The sequence below is a fragment of the Engystomops pustulosus genome, chromosome 3, assembly GCF_040894005.1.
Source record: "Engystomops pustulosus chromosome 3, aEngPut4.maternal, whole genome shotgun sequence".
Classification (NCBI taxonomy): domain Eukaryota; kingdom Metazoa; phylum Chordata; class Amphibia; order Anura; family Leptodactylidae; genus Engystomops; species Engystomops pustulosus.
The window spans coordinates 67,241,865-67,263,971 of record NC_092413.1 but is presented as its reverse complement, the minus strand read 5'-3'; the positions used below and the strand labels follow the sequence as shown (position 1 = coordinate 67,263,971).

The following is a 22,107-nucleotide window of genomic DNA, read 5'->3' as shown; positions in this document are numbered from 1 at the left end:
TACAGATACCTTACAGCTCATCATTGCAATCTGGGACTATAGTAAAGCATTCAGAAAGCTTCACCAGAGGTCAGATAGGTCTGTCTGTAACTATGGGTTGTCTGTAAATCGGGTGTCGTTAAGAAGGGGACTGCCTGTATAATAATAATAATCTCCATAATAATAAGAATAATAATCCTCTCCATAATAATAAAAACATTTTTTTGCTCAGCTTGGGATTCAAACTCTATACACCACAATGCAATAGAGATGGAGCCTCTATTCACTAGGCTATTGCCTTAGTTGATATCAATAGGATTTTATGTAACTAAGTCTTTTACTGTTACACAGTGACACAGGCTCCATGTACTGGTATATAAAGATACATCTTCTCAGAGATTATTATTGTAATTATTGAGATGACTATTATTATTATTATTTTATTATTATTATTTTAATAATCTCAATAATAATAATCTCAATAATAATAATAGTAATAATCTCAATCAAAATAATTTCAATAATATTCTAAATAATAATAATCTCAATAATAATAATCTCAATAGTAATAATAATATCAATAATCCAATAATCTCAATAATAATAATCTCAATAATCCCATTACTAATAATCTCAATAATAATAATCTCAATACTAATAATCTCTATAATCTCAATAATATCATTACTAATAATCTCAATAATCTCAATACTAATAATCTCAATCTCAATCATCTCTTTAATAATAATCATCTCAATAATAATAATAATAATCTCAATGATAATCTCTGAGAAGATCCCTCTGTATATACTAGTGTGTCACAATGTAACAGTGAAACTCTTTGTTACATAAAATCCTCTTACTGACTTCCATTGTGCTTATAGCTTAGTGAATAGAGGCTCCTATCTCTATTGCAGAGGCTGTAGCTTCAAATCCCGGGCTGGGCATAAATTTATTGAATTTAATTAAATAATGAGCTTGTGTCTGGGGGATCCCTAGGAGACATGGAGACCATATATGGACAGATGGTGATCTGAGCCTGATGACGTGGCCCTCCTCTGCGCTAACCCGACACTTCTCTCAAAAGGATTCCCTGCCCGATGTCTGTAGAAGTCATTCAGTATCGCAGGTTCTGGCTTTGAAAGTATTTACTAGGCGGGACACAGAGCCCGGACAACCCCAGCCAGTGTGGGGCGAGGAGGGAATATCCGGGACAATCTCCCAGCTGACCGCAGGGCAGAGGTAAAAAAAACTGGTTGGGAGCTATGTTGTATGTATATGTGTATCTGCTGTATGTATGTGTATATGCTGTCTGTGTGTGCAAATGCTGTATGGCGTATATACTGTATTTATGTGTGTATATACTGTTTGTATGTGTATATACACTCACCGGCCACTTTATTAGGTACACCATGCTAGTAACGGTTGGACCCCCTTTTGCCTTCAGAACTGCCTCAATTCTTCGTGGCATAGATTCAACAAGGTGCTGGAAGCATTCCTCAGAGATTTTGGTCCATATTGACATGATGGCATCACACAGTTGCCGCAGATTTGTCGGCTGCACATCCATGATGCAAATCTCCCGTTCCACCACATCCCAAAGATGCTCTATTGGATTGAGATCTGGTGACTGTGGAGGCCATTTGAGTACAGTGAACTCATTGTCATGTTCAAGAAACCAGTCTGAGATGATTCCAGCTTTATGACATGGCGCATTATCCTGCTGAAAGTAGCCATCAGATGTTGGGTACATTGTGGTCATAAAGGGATGGACATGGTCAGCAACAATACTCAGGTAGGCTGTGGCGTTGCAACGATGCTCAATTGGTACCAAGGAGCCCAAAGAGTGCCAAGAAAATATTCCCCACACCATGACACCACCACCACCAGTCTGAACCGTTGATACAAGGCAGGATGGATCCTTTCTTTCATGTTGTTGACGCCAAATTCTGACCCTACCATCCGAATGTCGCAGCAGAAATCGAGACTCATCAGACCAGGCAACGTTTTTCCAATCTTCTACTGTCCAATTTCGATGAGCTTGTGCAAATTGTAGCCTCAGTTTCCTGTTCTTAGCTGAAAGGAGTGGCACCCGGTGTGGTCTTCTGCTGCTGTAGCCAATCTGCCTCAAAGTTCAACGTACTGTGCATTCAGAGATGCTCTTCTGCCTAGCTTGGTTGTAACGGGTGGCGATTTGAGCCACTGTTGCCTTTCTATCAGCTCGAACCAGTCTGCCCATTCTCCTCTGACCTCTGGCATCAACAAGGCATTTCTGCCCATAGAACTGCCACTCACTGGATGTTTTTTCTTTTTCGGACCATTCTCTGTAAACCCTAGAGATGGTTGTGTGTGAAAATCCCAGTAGATCAGCAGTTTCTGAAATACTCAGACCAGCCCTTCTGGCACCAACAACCATACCACGTTCAAAGGCACTCAAATCACCTTTCTTCCCCATAATGATGCTCAGTTTGAACTGCAGGAGATTGTCTTGACCATGTCTACATGCCTAAATGCACTGAGTTGCCGCCATGTGATTGGCTGATTAGAAATTAAGTGTTAACGAGCAGTTGGACATGTGTACCTAATAAAGTGGCCGGTGAGTGTATGCTTTATGTACAGTATATGCAGTATGTGTTTACATGGTGTGTTTATACTGTATATATGTGTACATATGTGTATAAACTGTATGTCTAAGTATATGATGTATATATACTATATGTGTATATAACATGTATGTACTATATTTGTATGCAAAGATGTGTATATACTTTATGATTGTGTATATTGTATGTATATGCTTTATGTAAGAGTGTATGAATGTGTACAGGAGTGTATAAATATGTGCATATGACTGTATACATGTACGTCTGTGTGCAACAAGTGCAAATATGAATACACTGTTTATACACTGCGGCATACAGAAGTGTTTGGGATCCAGTCTTTCAAAGTTATGCTCCTGCCATGGCCTCCTGTTTGCAAGAAGATTTCCTCTTGCTTTTCTAATACAGCAGCCAAGTGTGTTGTCTGCTGTTATAGTATAATCTTGCCAGTCTTTAACAATGTATTAAACATAGCCTGAAACATATGAGAATACTACAATGCTACCTCATGACTGTGGAGAATGGCTACAGAAATAATTGACAACTGAAATCTATCTTGGTTATCTGGTTTGTGTCTGTGGCGAAGTTTAACACAACATTGTTAGAAAATGTCCCTCGTTCACTTGGAGAAACTACAATCCTGTTATATAAACCCATTAATAGAAAAAAAACAGAGTTCTGCCTCTACTAAAACATAGACAAAGTTATCTGCTACAAAATGTTGTTTTTTAGAAGTTTTTACACTAAGGTTGGCTGCACAGGAACGCCAGATCTTACGGACTGAACACAGTGGAGTGAATGGGAGATGCAAGGACTCCAGCCTGCTGAACTGGTCCTTGGTCTTGGCCCAATATACAGATCCTTTTTTCACTGGCCAAACAAGTGCAGTCAGATTCCCCATTATAGCGAAGGAGTGCTTGCGAATAAGCCCCACAGCATGTCATCACATCACACAGGGGACATTGCAGTGGTAGCTCCTGCCTGGCAGGGCAGGAGTTAAGTGTTTTGTATGATGCTAGATCTGTCATCCAATGATCTGTGTTATATCTTGTCCTCTGTAAGCTGAGATGTGATTGGAGGAGCAGCCACCACCTGACCAGAGGAGTTACAAAACGCCTGGCCAGGAATGTTCTAGAGAACACTCTGAGAGGAGTCTCTCTCAGGAGAGAGAGGAGAGCAGTCTCTCCCAGGAGGGAGAAGAGACCAGTCCTGGTCAGACCTGAGGGTCTGCAGGACATCAGCTAGAGATTAGTTTAGCCTAGCTTAGATGAGAAGAGAAGCAGACTGGGAACTCCAGTCCAGAGTCTATTCAGCCAGCATACCAGATAAGAGCAGGAAGAGCCTAGCCCCTGCCTCTGAAGAGTGGAGCTAATAGATTAGCTAGTATAGTGAGGAAAGGGGTATCATCCTACCTTCAAGGGTGATACCTGAAGCACTCCAGGACGAGCTGAAGCTTCCTATTAGGACACAGCTACCTCCCAGCCTGCCCTCTGCATCCAGGCTGGCGACCTATCTCCTGTGGCTTCCTCCAAAAGCATCTCAGCGCTCCATCACTCTGTTAAAGGCACGTTGCTGAAGTTCCTCTCGGTTCCAATAAAGAACTGTAAGTTGTTTTTGTTCAACCTCTGCCTCCGTCTGGTCCCTGCTGTTACAGCTGCCATCATCACAGGCACCCTGTCCACTACACAGAGACTCATCCTCTAGAGACCAAAGGGTTGCCCCAGGGAGATCCGCTATAGCAGCCTCTCCCTCATCATTTCTTGCCAACACCACCCTGCTGGAGACCTGTCAGGCTGTAGGACAGCCCTCCGGTTCCCCATACCAAGCACCGTGACACTAGCGTGCCTAGGCCGCAACCGCCAGCCACTCAGGTACTGCGGGCCCCGGCTGACTCCAGGCCCCGGTGGGGGATGTTGCACAACCATATTACAAAAATACTATCACGACCAAAAACACACAAATAATTAGCTATTTAGCTAATAGTAGTACTGAAATAATAAGGTAGGCACTTAGATTATGAGTGTGATGTAAAAGAGAGCACAGTTTCTGGCTAAATTCTGTTTTGCTTGCAAGTTGCTCACTGAGGTGTCCGATTACATAGAAGTTCCATGTAGAGGGGAGGGGGTTGCTTAGGTCACATCAGCTATACACCAGTTAAGACAGAAAAATCAAACTGAAAACAAGCTGCTGAGAAAAGAGCTGTAAGTGAAAAAGACTATGGGTCCAATAAATGACAAGAAATTAACATATAACAAATATATTTTTCATGATGGGATAAGGGAAATATTGACTCTTGGATACCTTGTAAGGCAGCTCCCTTTAACATCAAGAATGAGGTTTTTAGAAAGCCTAATAAAGAGGCAGCTTTTTATAGCAATGTCTCTTTAAAGGTATCTGTACAACTGTAGTTTCTTGTCAGTTTTTTTGCTTTGTCCAACAAAGTTGCAAATTGCGTTAGTATGGTTTAGAAAATAATTTATTTAATACACAACGTGCTTCGGCTCCGGGCGGGAGCCTTCACCAGGTGCAATTACAGTGTCTCAGTTCTACACATATATATGAGAAACTGTAGAACTGAGACACTGTAATTTCACCTGATGAAGGCTTCCGCCCAAAGCCGAAACACGTTATGATATTCTAAACCACACAAACGCAATTTGCAACTTTGTTGGATGAAGCACCGAAACTGCCGAGAAACTACACGTGTACAGATACCTGATGCTTTGTAACCCGCCATTCTGGGTTGGCGGGTTGAAATCTAGTGGCTAGCAGCGTCTGATAGCACCAAGGACAGATATAGTCCGATAAGTTTTAACTTCATCGACATAAGGTGAGAGTCATTCAATATGTCCATACACTGCCTGTTGTACTCCTACACTTGAATTCTTTTACGCTTGTCTTCCCTCTCTCATATACTCATCTATATGAAATTGGAGTTTCTCCATCAGTCATAACTTTCCCAAACTGTATTTTACAAAGTTTCTTTAAAGGAAACCTACCATGAGAAGTAGATCTGATGGTAAATGCCTCTTGTCTATGCCGTAATCTGTAATTTAATAATCCTGGAACCTAACCTAACTTGTTAAATCTTTATTTTAGTAATATGTTAATTGTAGTTAACTGTAGTTGCTACTGTGGCGTGCAATTGCCTGGCTGGGCACTGGGTGTTTAGGTTACTCCATGCCCCAGTAGCATCTGCAGTTAATTTGCATATTACTAAAATAAAGTTGTTAGGTTAGTTTCCAGCATTAATTAATTGCAGATTAGGGCAGAGGATTCTACCTTCAGATCTACTTCTGATGGTAGATTTCTCATGGTATGTTTCCTTCAAGGAGTCTGCTACCTTCCCTGAATAAGAAATTAACATGTTAACTTGGATAACTGATTGGTGCAAATTATGTTGAAAAGTTAAATATGCTTTAAATACAGGTTTTATAAATGGGGAGCCATGTAGCTTTTGATTAGGGGTGCAAATTACAACTTAATGTGAACAACATAGGTCTTTAAATCACAGATCAATCATGACTTCCTGCCTTTCCTAGATGTACTGATTAATAAAATTCCCCAAGGGTCCCTAAAACATCTGTGTAGGAATCCAACCTCAACAAATGAACTCCTGAGGGGGGTCATCATCTACTCCCTCTCCCCTCTTCTTTCTTAAGTGGCGCATATTTAAAACATCCAAACACATATCCAGAAAACGTAAATGCATTTGAACCTGCTTAAAATGCGTTGACATTTTCTGGAAATGTGTATGTAACCTTGGATGTTTTAAATATCTGCCAATAAAGAAAGAAACCTAGTTTCCCAAGAGCTGAACCTGAATTTTGTTTGGAACTGGTACCATACCCTAGAGCAGTGGTGGCGAACCTATGGCACGGGTGCCCCTTCTGTGGGCACTCATGCGATCCCCACAGAGTTCACCAAACAGGACCAAATCCACCAAATCTTCCTGCAGTCCCAGGTACCTTAAGAGATCCTACTTTCAGCGTTTTTTAAAGTGACACTTCATTTTCAACTGCAGAAAAAGTGAGAAGGTGTGGACAGGGCTGCATTATCTTTGCAGGTCATCCTGCTGGACCCACCATTCCTCCTGTACCGAGAGACCCTGGAGAGAAGCTACAATGACATTCTGAATTTGCCCTCCTCCTTTCAACTGTATTGGTGGCCTCAGGGTGGCGATATGATTGAAAGCTGTGACAGAGCAAGGAGCAATAAGTTACTGCTTAAATTTGCAATGTTGGCACTTTCCAGTAAATAAGTGGATTTTGGTTGTAGTGTGGGCACTCGGTCTCTAAAAGGTTCGCCATCACTGCCCTAGAGGAAGACGGGGATCAAAAGAGCATTGCCTTAATCAGCTGAAGTATGCTTGTTTTTGTTTTTTTTTAAATAAAAATACATGTCACTGCATACCCTCATCATTAGAATATGTGATTCATTCCTTTACAGAGATCCTGGGGCAGATTTATCAAGCTGTCTGAAAGTCAGAATATTTCTAGTTGCCCATGGCAACCAATCACAGCTCCCCTTTAAAATATCCATGAGCTCTGGTAAAATGAAAGCTGAGCTGTGATTGGTTGCCATTTAGACAGCTTGATAAATCTGCCATATGTCTCAGGGACCCTTCCACGTAATTATGGTTATGGATAGATGTATCAAAGTGGAAGAAATATTCACGATCCAGCCAGTGTCCGATACACACTACTTTATTGGGTAAATCACCGGTACAAAAAGAGTTGAAAAGTCAATGCGTTTCCAGCGGATCAACCGCTCTTAATCATGACTGATATATAATAAAAACATGGTACACACAGCACATTTAAAAGTCCCGCCGGGAGAGTAAGACTCCTCCCCAAGGTAGCACGTCACTTCCCATCTGGTGTTAAATATTCATGAGTAGGGGATGTGTTCCGTGGGAATCCAGTAAGTTTCTAATAACATATGCACAGATACATTATATACAGCAGATAACATTGTTAGGGAACATGCTGGAGAAAAATAAATCCGGACGGGAAATAAATGCAGGAAAAAATAATAATAAAGACAAATGAATGTGGTGAATGATGTTGGAAAGAAACGCAGTCCCACGTCGGGAAAAGGGTCACAATTAGTCGGTGCGTCAACCCAAAGGCCGACATGTAATTGCGATTTGGGGGACCCTGAGAAGCCCGGCGCGGGGCGGCGTCACATCCAGTCACCTTCTAAAAATACACAAACAAACAAAGGTAAGTTGGTATAACGTATGTTATGATAAAATCAAAAAATGTTTGTTCATAAAAACAAATGCAAGACAAATAATGATAATAATGGTCCCAAGGTACTAATTGTACCAATATACCAAAGTTATGCATAGAAGATACATAGTTGTCTGCAAATGTAGCGAAAAAGCAACAGTGTTTACAAGAACTGTAGTCAAGTTGAACACAACAATACCGGTAAGTTTATCTGCTATGTAAATAATGGTACATCAGTTCTTTCTTTAGATTGAGACCTGATGGAAAGCGTGTTTCTAAGTGGAAGATCCAGAAAGCTTCCCGATTTCTTAAAATATCTCCTATATTACCTGATCTGATTGGTTTGTTAATTCTTTCTATGATAAAGGTGCTTAAACCATCTGTATTGCCTTTGTGGACTTGTAAAAAGTGTTTTGACGCGGCTGACAAATTCCGTCCCTCGGGACGTATGATATCATGTAAGTGCTCCATGAAACGGATTTTAAATTTGCGCATTGTCCGGCCCACATACATTAAATTACATAAAGTGCAATGAATTACATAAATTACATTCTTAGTGTTGCAATTATTAAAGCCGTGTATGGGAAACTCTCTGTTCCCCTCACTGTTAGAAAAATATTTTTTCTTGTTTTCTGCATATTTGCAGGTGGTGCAGCGTGATGCTCCACATTTGAAAAAACCTTCCGTGTTGAGCCATGTTTTGTTATGATCAGATCTGGAGCTAAACAAAGAGGGGGATAACATGTTCCCTAGGGTACGTCCTCTACGGGATACTATTCTGCATCCTTGGGACAGTATTGAATCCAAGATCGGATCTGCTTGTAAAAGCGGTACATGTTTTTTAATTATGTTTGATATTTGATTATATCAAACATAATTAAAAAACATGTACCGCTTTTACAAGCAGATCCGATCTTGGATTCAATACTGTCCCAAGGATGCAGAATAGTATCTCGTAGAGGACGTATGTTATTAGAAACTTACTGGATTCCCACGGAACACATCCCCTACTCATGAATATTCAACACCAGATGGGAAGTGACGTGCTACCTTGGGGAGGAGTCTTACTCTCCCGGCGGGACTTTTAAATGTGCTGTGTGTACCATGTTTTTATTATATATCAGTCATGATTAAGAGCGGTTGATCCGCTGGAAACACGTTGACTTTTCAACTCTTTTTGTACCGGTGATTTACCCAATAAAGTAGTGTGTATCGGACACTGGCTGGATCGTGAATATTTCTTCCACTTTGAAGCTTGATGCCTCAGCAGCGGGGTGATCTGTGCCGTTTCCATCACACATGGCATTGTGTTTGGAAGGTGAGCTCTACCCTTTCCTTAAACATGGATAGATGTATACAGTCAGTGATACATAGATCATAAATATACAATTGTGTATAGTTGTGTGAGACAGTTGCTTTGAGTGTTTTTTGGCTTTGGAACATTTGGTCTGTTTTGCTCACTATGTTTGTTTACTGTTAATGAAATTAAGGAATTGTTTTAAACTACACAATTATGCTGCTACTACTGTGGAATATTATACCATTTTCTTTTCCTCTTTGCTGTGTTGGTGAAAGACATATTGGGGCAGATTTATCAAGCTGTCTGAAAGTAAGAATATTTCTAGTTGCCCATGGCAACCAATCACAGCTCAGCTTTCATTTTACCAGTGCTCATGAATATTTTAAATGGGAGCTGTGATTGGTTGCCATGGGCAACTAGAAATATTCTGACTTTCAGACAGCTTGATAAATCTGCCCCAATGGCGCACATTTACTTACCCGGTCCATCCGAGTTCCCGAAAGTGCATTGTCCAGAATGCACTGTGCCCTGATTCACTTAGATCATGCGCCCGATTTCCTGCGTCTGTCGCAGGTCCACCGGAGTTCACCATCTTCCATCTTCCTCCCGGTGCATGTAAGTGCTTGGCTTGCGACACAATTTTGAAATTAAATCCCACGGTTTCACGGAATCCATCGGATCGTCTGATGGCCCGCCCCCCGATTTCTGTTGCATGCGATTGCACCAAAATCTGATTGCGTGCGCCAAAATCCCCATGTCCCAGCGGCGCAAAATGGAAATCGTCGGGATGTCCGACGAAAGTGTGGTCCGCGGGCCCTTAGTAAATGAACTCAATATTGTTCAAATTTCACCTTTCGTACATTTTTTTTAATGTAGCAATATTCATCTTCTGCAAAAATACAGAAGACAGTCTATTTTTAATTATAAATGTAATGAACAATAATGTAATATACAAAATGCATTTATATATATTTATCACTGACTCATGATCAAGAAAATATATGCACACACAATTTTTATTAATGAGATGTATTTTCTGGTTTTCATTAGATTATTTTCTGTTGGAGTATAATTGATGCTTGTCCAGTAGCCTTCGTAAGCAATGTATGTTATACAAATATCACTTTCAGCAATATGAATGGCATCACAGATGTGAGTGAACAGTAGCTGTTAGAATGTTAATGCTTTATATACACTTCATTAACTAAAAAGGAGATATTCCATTCTGGGGAGAGAAATGTTTCATAAATGGTCTCTTTCTTGTTTTACAGGACTCCCCCGTTAAATGGAATGTGGATTAATCACTGGAAAAGGAAGATGCATCAAACACTCTATTTTATTGCTGTTTATATTGCATGTTTCCAGCACACTGGTAAGTTTTGTCATTTTTTGTCACTTTTATATTTTAAGTATAAAATGTGTGCTTACTTCACATCTGGGGTTTGCAAATATGCTCAACAAGCACAGTAAGGAAAGAAGGGCACATCTTTATCTGTATAAAGACACAATTTGGGTCAATTAAGATACACATGCATGAGCAGACTCTTTAAATACCCCACTGTATTGGGTTTGCACATATACTCAATGGGCCAATTAAGATACACATATAAGATACACATGAATACTTTGGACCAATTTAAATACACATATAAGCAGTACATTATTATTATATAGCAGTCCATTAAAGTACACAATGAACATACAGGGGATGCTTGTTAAAAAATATAATATATATATTTGTCATCCTTTGGATCCAGGGATGGCAGCTCTTGTTCTGGACTAAGATAAGAACATATTGTACACAGCAGTATTAATGAACTGAATCAACAAAAAAAAAAAAAAAAGATCACTTCACTATTTTTTTTTTGTTGCAGCATATTCAGGGGCAGGATGAGGGGGTAGGCAGTTGCATAGGGGACCACCTCTGCTAAGGCTAGGAGAGATGCAACTTTGAATGTTGTCATGCTTTTGAAGCCATAGCAATGCTCTTGATCATGATCAGTAAATGTACAGCTGCCGATGCGCTCCTCTCACTGTCCTGGAACTCTGCTCTGAGCTCCCTGTACTGAATGTTTTGACCTAAAGAAAAGGAATGCAGCAGGTTGTAGCTACCCTTCTTCCAACTTTCCACCCCAGCATCTATTCTTTGTCTATAGGAATAAAAAGGTTAACATGTGCAGCAAAATGGTGTAGGTGTAGTATAATCACTTCCTAATTGTATGTGTCACCTTAGGGCAACTACAGCAACTACCTTAGGTTTCATTTATCTCGCTGATAAAGTCTTGTGATACAGCGAAAGAAAAAAAAAAATCTGGGTATAGGTTGTGCTTCCAGGTAAAAGTAGTAGAATGGTGGTTTAGTTTAAAATAATGACAATGCATTTCAATGCCAGACCGGCGTCTTCATCAGTTTAAAAACCTATAAAACATGGACATAAAATAAAATACAACTAATTTTAGCATACATAAAATAAGTTGACGAGAGCTAGCAGTTGCTCATTTTCATTGTTATTTTCGCACTTCTTCAAATGAAAAAAAATCTTTGTTTTGCACATTAGAGAAATCTTCTCCAAGAATAAGCCACCATTCAGACACAAACGCTACCCTTTATCCATTTTAAATCTCTGATAACAGTCTTACTGGTTTGCATAGCCTGTTTCACAGAAATATTAAGTAGCTTTATTAAAATATACTTACAATTAAAATGTTAAAATGTGCATGTTAAATTCACTGGGATACCAATCATTAGTGCCCCTAATAAGAAGCATGTGCAATTGTTAGCTCCAGTCAATTTATTTTATATATGAATGTTGGACTTTACTAGAATTATACATAAAATACCAGAAAAGTTAATTAAAACAAAAATACTACTACTAATACCAAAGCTCTTTTAAATAATGTTTATTGGGACAAGAACAGATGGCCCATACTATACATCTGAGAGCCAAGTGTATAGGGAATGCGGAAACGTGAATGTGCAAACAACAGGGTCTGTAATGCATATACATTAAAGGGTTGTGCGAGATCATTATGTTTGTGAGAGGTAGCCAGGGAAGATATATATAAAAAAAAAATTGTAATACATAATTGTCCCACCATTGTCAGTCCTTGTTTGTAAACAGAAGCTGCAGTCGTACGTGACCTCACACCGGTCACTAGTGATGTTCAGTAGAGGTCATTACTACTTTTGTAATTTTAAAACTGCTCATGCTGTGTGGCTAAATATATTAGTTTAACATAACCCCATAACCCCTTTAATACATTTAATAAATATATAATAGTGTGTATAATTATAAAAATAATGTGGGTAATGATACATGTGAGTGGGCATAATGCATATGTTTATATGTTGGGTATAAATAAGTGGAGCTTAAATCGATGGAGGAGATTTTATTCCTGGATAGTGAGGATGAGTTAAGTTGGGATTGAGAAAAGCAATAGGGGAAGATGGTGTTGGTGGAAACCTAGGGCACCAAAATGCCTTTTCCCAGCCCTGGTATTATTTATGACACTGATATTTTGTTTTATTTATGACTACTAAATGCATACAAATGTTTGTCAAACCAGTAGAGATAAGGATGCATTAAAAGTTTCCTGATCTTTATAACTTTTCTTAGTACTGCACTTAGTACTGTTAGTTAGCCCTACTAACTCTTCTTGAAAACCCACCTTTTCAAGATTACTAGAGATGAGCGAGCACTAAAATGCTCGGGTACTCGTTATTCGAGACGAACTTTTCCCGATGCTCGAGTGCTCGTCTCGAATAACGAGCCCCATTGAAGTCAATGGGAGACTCAAGCATTTTTCAAGGGGACCAAGGCTCTGCACAGGGAAGCTTGGCCAAACACCTGGGAACCTCAGAAAAGGATGGAAACACCACGGAAATGGACAGGAAACAGCAGGGGCAGCATGCATGGATGCCTCTGAGGCTGCTTAAATGCACCATTATGCCAAAATTATGGGCAACAGCATGGCCATGACAGAGTGACAGAATGAAGCTAGATAGCATCTAAAACATCCAATAATTGACCCTGACACTATAGGGGACGGCATGCAGAGGCAGCGGCAGCAGTGGCAGGCTAGAGAGTGGCATGGCGACATACCCTAAATGGACTCAGGCTTCAAACCAATTGGTGGCAGAGAGGAACCAAAGGAGGTGAGCAAGAAGCGCTCAAATAATATCGGTACATGATAAAAGTTTGCCAGTATATTTTGTGGATTACACAGCAGGGTGGCGACAAAGTTAACATGGAAGCCATGAAAACAACCCAAAATTCTGCCTGACACAGCTCGTTTGATAAGGGGACCATGTATGGAGGCAGTGAACTAGTAGTAGATTAAAGGTGCTGCAGTTAAAACTATGTTAGTTGGATCTTGGCATGGAGCTGGCGCTCCGCTGCCAGGCGAGCTTTCGCCAATCCAAGCCCCTGTCTCTAGGCTACTACCCAAACAGCACTTCTAAGAACCTTTTGTATAAGATCAAGTGTAGTAGCGTTCTTATAAGTTTGGGATATGGCGGGTGAGGGGAATGTAAACAGATGCGCAAGAAGCGCTGAAATAATATCGGTAAATGATAAAAGTTTGCCAGTATATTTTGTGGATTACACAGCAGGGTGGCGACAAAGTTAACAAGTTTGTTGTGGAAGCCATGAAAACAACCCAAATTTCTGCCTGACACACCTCATTTGATAAGGGGACGATGTATGGAGGCAGCTATATGGACGACTTTTGGAGGTAGCAATGGAGACAACGTGTGGAGGCTGCTATGGAGACAATTTAATTTGGATAGTGCCTGTATGTGGCAGTCCAAAAAAGTTTTCAAACCAGAGGAGCAGGTAGGTGGCCCTCCAGAAAAATGAAATAGATTGAGTGCCTGTATGTGGCAGTCCAAAAAAGTTTTCAAACCAGATGAGCAGGTAGGTGGCCCTCCAGAAAAATTGAATAGATTGAGTGCCTGTATGTGGCACTCCCAAAAATTGTTTAAAGGGCACCTACCACCACGAGTCTACCTATAAAGGTAGATCGGGTGGTAGGTGGATGTATGGGACGTGAGGATAGCCCTTTTTAGAGCTAATCCTCACGTCCCCGCTAGCCTAGCATAAACTTTATTGACCGAATATGTTAATTTAATTAAGCGGCTCCCGGGGCGTGGAGTAGCCGGACACGAGGCTACACGGCGCGGCTACTCCACGCCCCAGTAGCTGCTTTCCCCCGCCTACCCTGCGATCTTCGGCGCGCAGCTCCTGGCAGCTGCGCGCCCTCGTCCGAGAAGCCGGAGTTCTGCGCATGCGCAGTAACTCCGGCCTCGTTCCCGAGATCGCGCATCTTGGCCGGAGTTACTGCGCATGCGCAGAACTCCGGCTTCTCGGACGAGGGCACGCAGCTGCCAGGAGCTGCGCGCCGAAGATCACAGGGTAGGCGGGGGAAAGCAGCTACTGGGGCGTGGAGTAGCCGCGCCGTGTAGCCTCGTGTCCGGCTACTCCACGCCCCGGTAGCCACTTAATTAAATTAACATATTCGGTCAATAAAGTTTATGCTAGGCTAGCGGGGACATGAGGATTAGCTCTAAAAAGGGCTATCCTCACGTCCCATACATCCACCTACCACCCGATCTACCTTTATAGGTAGATTCGTGGTGGTAGGTTCCCTTTAAAACAGAGGACCGGGTAGGTGGCCCTCCAGAAAAATTAAATGCATAAAGTACTATAGCTAGAGCCAGTGGGCCCTGTCAAAAAATAGCCAGTTTCCTCTGCTTTAGTGTACAAAGAGGAGGAGAAGGAGGAAAATGAGGAGGAGGAGGAGTGCATAAATTATTCAGGTTGAGCTTCCTTCACCTGGTGGAGATTGGAAATTATGAGAAATCCAGGCTTTATTCATCTTAATAAGCGTCAGCCTGTCAGCGCTGTCAGTCGACAGGCGTGTACGCTTATCGGTGATGATGCCACCAGCTGCACTGAAAATCCGCTCGGACAAGACGCTAGCGGCAGGGCAGGCAAGAACCTCCAAGGCGTACAGCGCCAGTTCGTGCCACATGTCCAGCTTTGAAACCCAGTAGTTGTAGGGAGCTGTGTGATCATTTAGGACGATGGTATGGTCAGCTACGTACTCCCTCACCATCTTTCTGTAAAGATCAGCCCTACTTTGCCGAGACTGGGGACAGGTGACAGTGTCTTGCTGGGGTGACATAAAGCTGGCAAAAGCCTTGTAAAGCGTACCCTTGCCAGTGCTGGACAAGCTGCCTGCTCGCCTACTCTCCCTCGCTACTTGTCCCGCAGAACTACGCACTCTGCCGCTAGCGCTGTCAGAAGGGAAATAGTGTTTCAGCTTGTGCACCAGGGCCTGCTGGTATTCATGCATTCTCACACTCCTTTCCTCTCCAGGGATGAGAGTGGAAAGATTTTGCTTGTACCGTGGGTCCAGGAGAGTGAATACCCAGTAATCGGTGCTGGAATAAATTCTTTGAACGCGAGGGTCACTGGCCTGACTGTCCATTTCCTCCTCCTCCAACTCCTCCAACTCCTCTTCTTCTGCCCATACATGCTGAACAGTGAAGGACTGAACAATGGTCCCCTCTTGTGTCTCGCCAACATTCTCCTCCTCTTCCTCCTCATCCTCCTCCTCCTCCACCTCCTCCGATATGCGCTGAGAAAGAGACCTAAGGGTGCTTTGGCTATCAACAAGGGAATCTTCTTCCCCCGTCTCTTGTGACGAGCGCAAAGCTTCCGACTTCATGCTGATCAGAGAGTTTTTCAACAGGCCAAGCAGCGGGATGGTGAGGCTGATGATGGCGGCATCGCCACTGACCATCAGTGTTGACTCCTCGAAGTTACTCAGCACCTGACAGATATCAGACATCCACGTCCACTCCTCATTGTAGACTTGAGGAAGCTGACTGACCTGACTACCAGTTCTGGTGGAAGTTGACATCTGGCAGTCTACAATCGCTCTGCGCTGCTGGTAAACTCTGGATAACATGGTTAATGTTGAATTCCACCTCGTGGGCACAACAGTCGGTGAGCGGGCAGTTGGAGGCGGCGCTGCGCTGCCCTGAGAGTGGCAGCATCTGTGCTGGACTTCCTGAAATGCGCACAGATGCGGCGCACCTTCGTGAGCAAATCAGACAGATTGGGGTATGTCTTGAGGAAACGCTGAACTATCAGATTTAACACATGGGCCAGGCATGGCACATGTGTCAGTCTGCTGAGTTGCAGAGCCGCCACCAGGTTACGGCCGTTGTCACACACAACCATGCCTGGCTTCAGGTTCAGCGGTGCCAGCCACAGATCAGTCTGCGCCGTGATGCCCTGTAATAGTTCTTGGGCGGTGTGCCTTTTATCGCCTAGGCTCAGCAGTTTGAGCACCGCCTGCTGTCGCTTAGCGACGGCACTGCTGCTGTGCCTAGAGCTAGCGACTGATGGCGCCATGCCCACGGATGGTAGTTCGGAGGAGGAGGTGGAGGAGGGGTGGGAGGAGGAGGAGCCATAGTAGGCCTGAAAGACCTGGACCGAGGTAGGCCCCGCAATCCTCGGCGTCGGCAGTATGTGACCAGCCGCAGGGTCAGACTTGGTCCCAGCCTCCACCAAGTTAACCCAATGTGCCGTCAGCGATATATAGTGGCCCTGCCCGGCAGCACTCGTCCACGTGTCCGTGGTCAGGTGGACCTTGTCAGAAACGGCGTTGGTCAGGGCACGGATGATGTTGTCTGACACGTGCTGGTGCAGGGCTGGGACGGCACATCGGGAAAAGTAGTGGCGGCTGGGGACCGAATACCGAGGGGCGGCCGCCGCCATGAGGTTGCGAAAGGCCTCGGTCTCTACTAGCCTATAGGGCAGCATCTCCAGGCTAAGCAATCTGGAGATGTGGACATTAAGGGCTTGGGCGTGCGGGTGGGTTGCACTATATTTCCGTTTCCGCTCCAGCGTCTGGGGTATGGAGAGCTGAACGCTGGTGGATGCTGTGGAGGATCGTGGAGGCGACGATGGGGTTTTTGTGCCAGGGTCCTGGGCAGGGGGCTGACTATCAGCTGACACAGGGGAAGGAGCAGTGGTGTGCACGGCCGGAGGTGAACGGGCTTGGTGCCACTGAGTGGGGTGTTTAGCATTCATATGCCTGCGCATACTGGTGGTAGTTAAGCTAGTAGTGGTGGAACCCCTGCTGATCCTGGTTTGGCAAAGGTTGCACACCACAGTCCGTCGGTCATCCGGTGTTTCCTTAAAGAACCTCCAGACTTCTGAAAATCTAGCCCTCGCCGCGGGAGCCCTCGCCACGGGAGCTTCACTACGTGACACATTTGGCGCTGATGCACCTGCTCTGGCCCTGCCTCTCCGTCTGGCCCCACCACTGCCTCTTCCAACCTGTTCTGGTCGAGGACTCTCCTCCGTCTCAGAAGCACTGTGTTCACCCGGCCTCTCAACCCAGCTTGGGTCTGTCACCTCATCATCCTCCGATCCCTCAGTCTGCTCCCCCCTCGGACTTCCTGCCCTGACAACAACTTCACCACTGTCTGACAACCGTGTCTCCTCATCGTCGGACACCTCTTTACACACTTCTTCCACTACGTCAAGAAGGTCATCATCACCCACAGACTGCGACTGGTGGAAAACCTGGGCATCGGAAAATTGCTCAGCAGCAACCGGACAAGTGGTTTGTGACTGTGGGAAGGGTCCAGAAAACAGTTCCTCAGAGTATGCTGGTTCAAATGCCAAATTTTCCTGGGAGGGGGCAGACTGGGGGGGAGGAGGCTGAGGTGCAGGAGCTGGAGGAGTGCCGATTTCGGTGACATGGGTGGACTGCGTGGAAGACTGACTGGTGGACAAATTGCTCGAAGCATTGTCGGCAATCCATGACATCACCTGTTCGCACTGTCCCAGTAACTTCAGACATGAACCTAGGGAGTGTAGCTCTGCGGCGTTCCCCTGCTCCCTCATCAGCAGGTGGTGTCTCACCCCGCCCAGGACCACGGCCTCTGACCCCTGCAGTAGTTGGACGCCCACGTCCCCGCCCTCGTCCTCTACCCCTAGCCCTCGGGTTAAACATTTTGAAAATGAAAGTTATAGCTTTAATTTTTTTTGTGTTTTTTTTTTTTTTTTTTTTTTTAGTTTTTAAAACCAAACGATGCTATCCTATTGCTATGGCTATTTTCTAGCGAAGTATAAAAAGCACACTGCTATGCCAGATGAGATGACGCTGAGTTATGAAAAAATAAACGTAAAATAAAAAGAAACTGGGAGACTGTGCCTAATTTAAATCAAACCCCTAATAAATTTTCCCACTTCGGTCTTTGCGATGGATATGTGCGTCACTAAGCGCTAAACACAAAGGTCGCAAGTCTCACTACAAATTCCACAATTTGGTAGTAAATGCACTGCAGCAAGGACAGCCACCAGCAGATCAACCAGAAATAAAATATATGTAACGCTATTGTAGGCGTAAGTAAGCCGTTTGGATTCTCCTTTGGCTATTTTCTAGCCAAGTATGAAAGCACACTGCTATGCCAGATGAGATGACGCTGAGTTATTAAAAAAATAAACGTAAAATAAAAAGTAAATGGCAGACTGTGCCTAATTGAAATCAAACCCCTAATAAATTTTCCCACTTTGGTGTTTGAGGTGGATATGTGTGTCACTAAGAGCTAAACACAACGGTAGCAAGTCCCCCTGCAAATTCCTCACAATATGGTACTAGCTGCAAATAAAAAAAAAAAAAAAGTATAACGTTATTGTAGCCCTAAGAAGGGCTGTTGGGTTCTTGTAGAATCACTTCTGCCTAACACTATTCTAATTGAACAGCCTAACGCTTTCCCTAGCAGCAGCAGCTCTCTCCCTAGCGGCATCCAGACACAGAATGATCCGAGCAGCGCAGGCAGGGGCTAGTCTATTCCAGGGTCACCTGATCTGGCCAGCCAACCACTGCTATCGACGTGTAAGGGTACCACGTCATGCTGGGTGGAGTGCAGAGTCTCCTGGCTTGTGATTGGCTCTGTTTCTGGCCGCCAAAAAGCAAAACGGCGGGAGCTGCCATTTTCTCGAGTGGGCGAAGTATTCGTCCGAGCAACGAGCAGTTTCGAGTACCCTAATGCTGGAACGAGCATCAAGCTCAGACGAGTATGTTCGCTCATCTCTAAAGATTACCTATAATAGACAATAACTGCACTGCTTCCTCATTTATGTCTCCATCTACCTTCCAATATAGATTGTGAGCACTCACATGCAGGAAATCCCTTGCTTATTAGTAGACCTCTTAGTAAATAATAATCATAATAATGATCATAATAAATGGACCCTTCAGTACTTATATCTTCCCTCTTTTGGGCGAAGAAGAGAGCACAATGAGGCCTTAGGCAAATCTGCCCTCTGTTCTCATGAGTTAGAGAGTGAGGAATGAAGGTTCATAGCATGCATTCAGCACCACACTTCTGCTTAGACCACCTGACACTTTGAGTTATGTAGAAGACAAATTGGCCAACTGCAGCTTCTTGGATAATTGTAGTTTGGAGTAAGAACCATGAGTAATGGCGTTTTATATGCCTGAAACATGTAGGTTTTTTTCCACTACATCTAACCCCAGTGTTGCTCAGGATGCATTGCTACGGAATATCATAATACTTTTTTAATGGAAACATTTAATTCAATTTTTTAATGGAAACATGAATAAAGATGTCACATCTGCACCTGCTGTCTCCTCTGTCTGTGCTGGTAGGATTAGGAGACACTGAGTTTCGTCATCCTGCAGTCTGAACTGGGTTCTAGTGGCTGTCTGACCTGATTTCTGCCACACCCCTCACTGATTCAGTCTTGCAAGAGTTAACACTGTGGACCTGTAATTGCTTGCTCCTTCCACCTGAGGCAGGGTCTAGTTCCCTATAAGTGTCCAGTTTAGCCTTGACTCCTTGCTAATCAAACTGCTATCTTGCTGTGTTTCTAGCTCTCTTGTATTCTGATTGTGATTTGGTAATTGTTATTCCCCACTGTTGCCTACTCGGATTGTTTACCTCACCTTATCGTGTTTGTCTGTTTTGTTTTGTGTTCACACCTTAACCAGGAAGGGAACGTTGCCCAGTTATTGGCCTCCGTTTAGGCGGGACCCAATAAGTAAGTAGGGAAAGATTTGGGGTCTCAGTGCCAGGACTCACTGTCTTTGTTTGTGTCCTGCCATTACAAAAGAATAATGTTTTTAATCCACACCTGGTGCAGAATAAGATTTTCTTCTCCTTTTAAGGATCTACTTTCTCCTCTTAATCTGTCCCATCATAGAAAAGGCCCAATGGATTCCTACTTTGAAAGTGCCATCTGGCTTTTTCCCCCCATTCTGTTTATTACGGAAATACCCTGGCAAAGTTAAGAGAAAGAAAGAAATCTGAAATGAGAACTTACTGTTAGCCTTCTATTCTCAGTAAAATACTTTTGAGATGGATAAAAGAGAACTTGGTTCACTAATGTGAGATCATGGCTCTGAAAGGTGGGCTTAAAGCAAGGATTGTTGTACCCCACCAGGCTGCATGCTCAAGATGGAGTGTTGTTGCTAAGTTAGGTGGGTGCCGTGCTCCGGACTTTCGAACCCCTCTTTCTCCTCCTATCCCTTTAGCTTCTACAGGGCCATTGGCTTACTCACCCTGGGACCAATGGAGACTCTGCAGGGTCTTGTGAACCCATAGCCAGATAGATGTGGTGAAGGATCAACGGCCTGGAGAAGGCTCTGCATTCACTTGTGTTCGGTGGCTTTCCAGCCTTGAGGCCAACAGGACACCAGGAGTTTTAAATGTCACCGGCCGAGGACCCGTCTTCGCGCACAATCAACCATGGACCCTCCATCGTGTCTGATCGACTGTGGAACCACCATGTAATTGAGGACCCGCTATCTCACCTGAATGGCCAAAGACCCGGGGATCCAGCCCAACAAGTGAGGATCACACTCCCTCCAGAATTGATGGCTTGGTTGTGTAGTTTGGTCCAGCTGACACACAGAAGCGTATCTGGCAATATGTGGGAGCTCACAATCAACAGAGATAGCTCTGGTGCTAGCTTACAGGGCCAGATGGCGCAAGGTGTGCATGCTGGTGGCTTGGCCTCGGCTGCCCAGCAACCAACACATGTTTTGCAGTTAAGGCTGGAGCCATGGCCAACAGAAATAATGGCAGCACAATGACTGCCCTCTTTACAGGACCACACAGGTCCTGTTGGCACACAGGCATCCGCTTGTCTCTAGGGCTCACTCCATCTGCAGTGCCTGTACATGCATACAAAAGAAACAAAAGATAAACAGTCAAGACATGGGGCACAACCCCCTCCACTAAATGTCCCAACTAACTGGTACCAACAACACCAGTAACAGTATCTGACTGGGAGCACCAGTGACTAAAAGTGCATGTGAAATTCAATGCCACACAGTGCCAGCACAGGCCCGAAAATAACGCAAACATTAGGCTTCATTGCAGCTTTAGATACTAGAGCACCAGAACCTGTCTGCGCACAGCACATGATCTGACGCAAGAATGTAAGTTCTGGTAGTGGAAATTTGCTAACTATCATCTCTACCCTACTCCCCAATTTAACCCCCCTATATCCAATGGTTCTGGATGTAAACCAGGCTGTTTAATGCGCCAGCACTAGAGATGGGCGAATCGGTTCGAATGAAGTGGAATACGGTACGAATTCATGGCAACCACGTTTTTTTTTCCCCCTCTTTTTTCTAGCTAAATGAGCACGAGCACAACATGTCACATGAGACAGGAGAAAGCAACACCCTCAATGACATCTGCAGACCTGTAAGCCAATCAGTGACCGGCAGGCTTATGTGAAGTCACACAGCCCTATAAAAACTGTTAGCCATTTGCAATCTCGGCATTTCACACTGCATGTGCTGTTTAAACCAGATGTATCGTGGTGCGTCATGTGGCGTACCGCTTATAGGAAAAAATGGACTCCACTATACAGCAAAGACGAAGTGTTTGAGGAAAGACAGCAGCTGCTTGGCAGTGAAGAGTTGGGGCAGACATC

General features: G+C 43.8%; 1 protein-coding gene across 5 annotated transcripts in view; it reads left to right on the top strand.

The window, feature by feature from the left end:
* ADGRG6 (adhesion G protein-coupled receptor G6) overlaps window positions 1-22,107 on the top strand; it is a 538,359-nt gene that overhangs the window by 50,940 nt on the left and 465,312 nt on the right. For all 5 annotated transcript variants that reach the window (XM_072140986.1, XM_072140983.1, XM_072140981.1 and 2 more), the window contains exon 2: window positions 10,385-10,485. In XM_072140986.1, coding sequence (XP_071997087.1) covers window positions 10,385-10,485 — 101 coding nt within the window. The remainder of the gene's footprint in view (window positions 1-10,384; window positions 10,486-22,107) is intronic.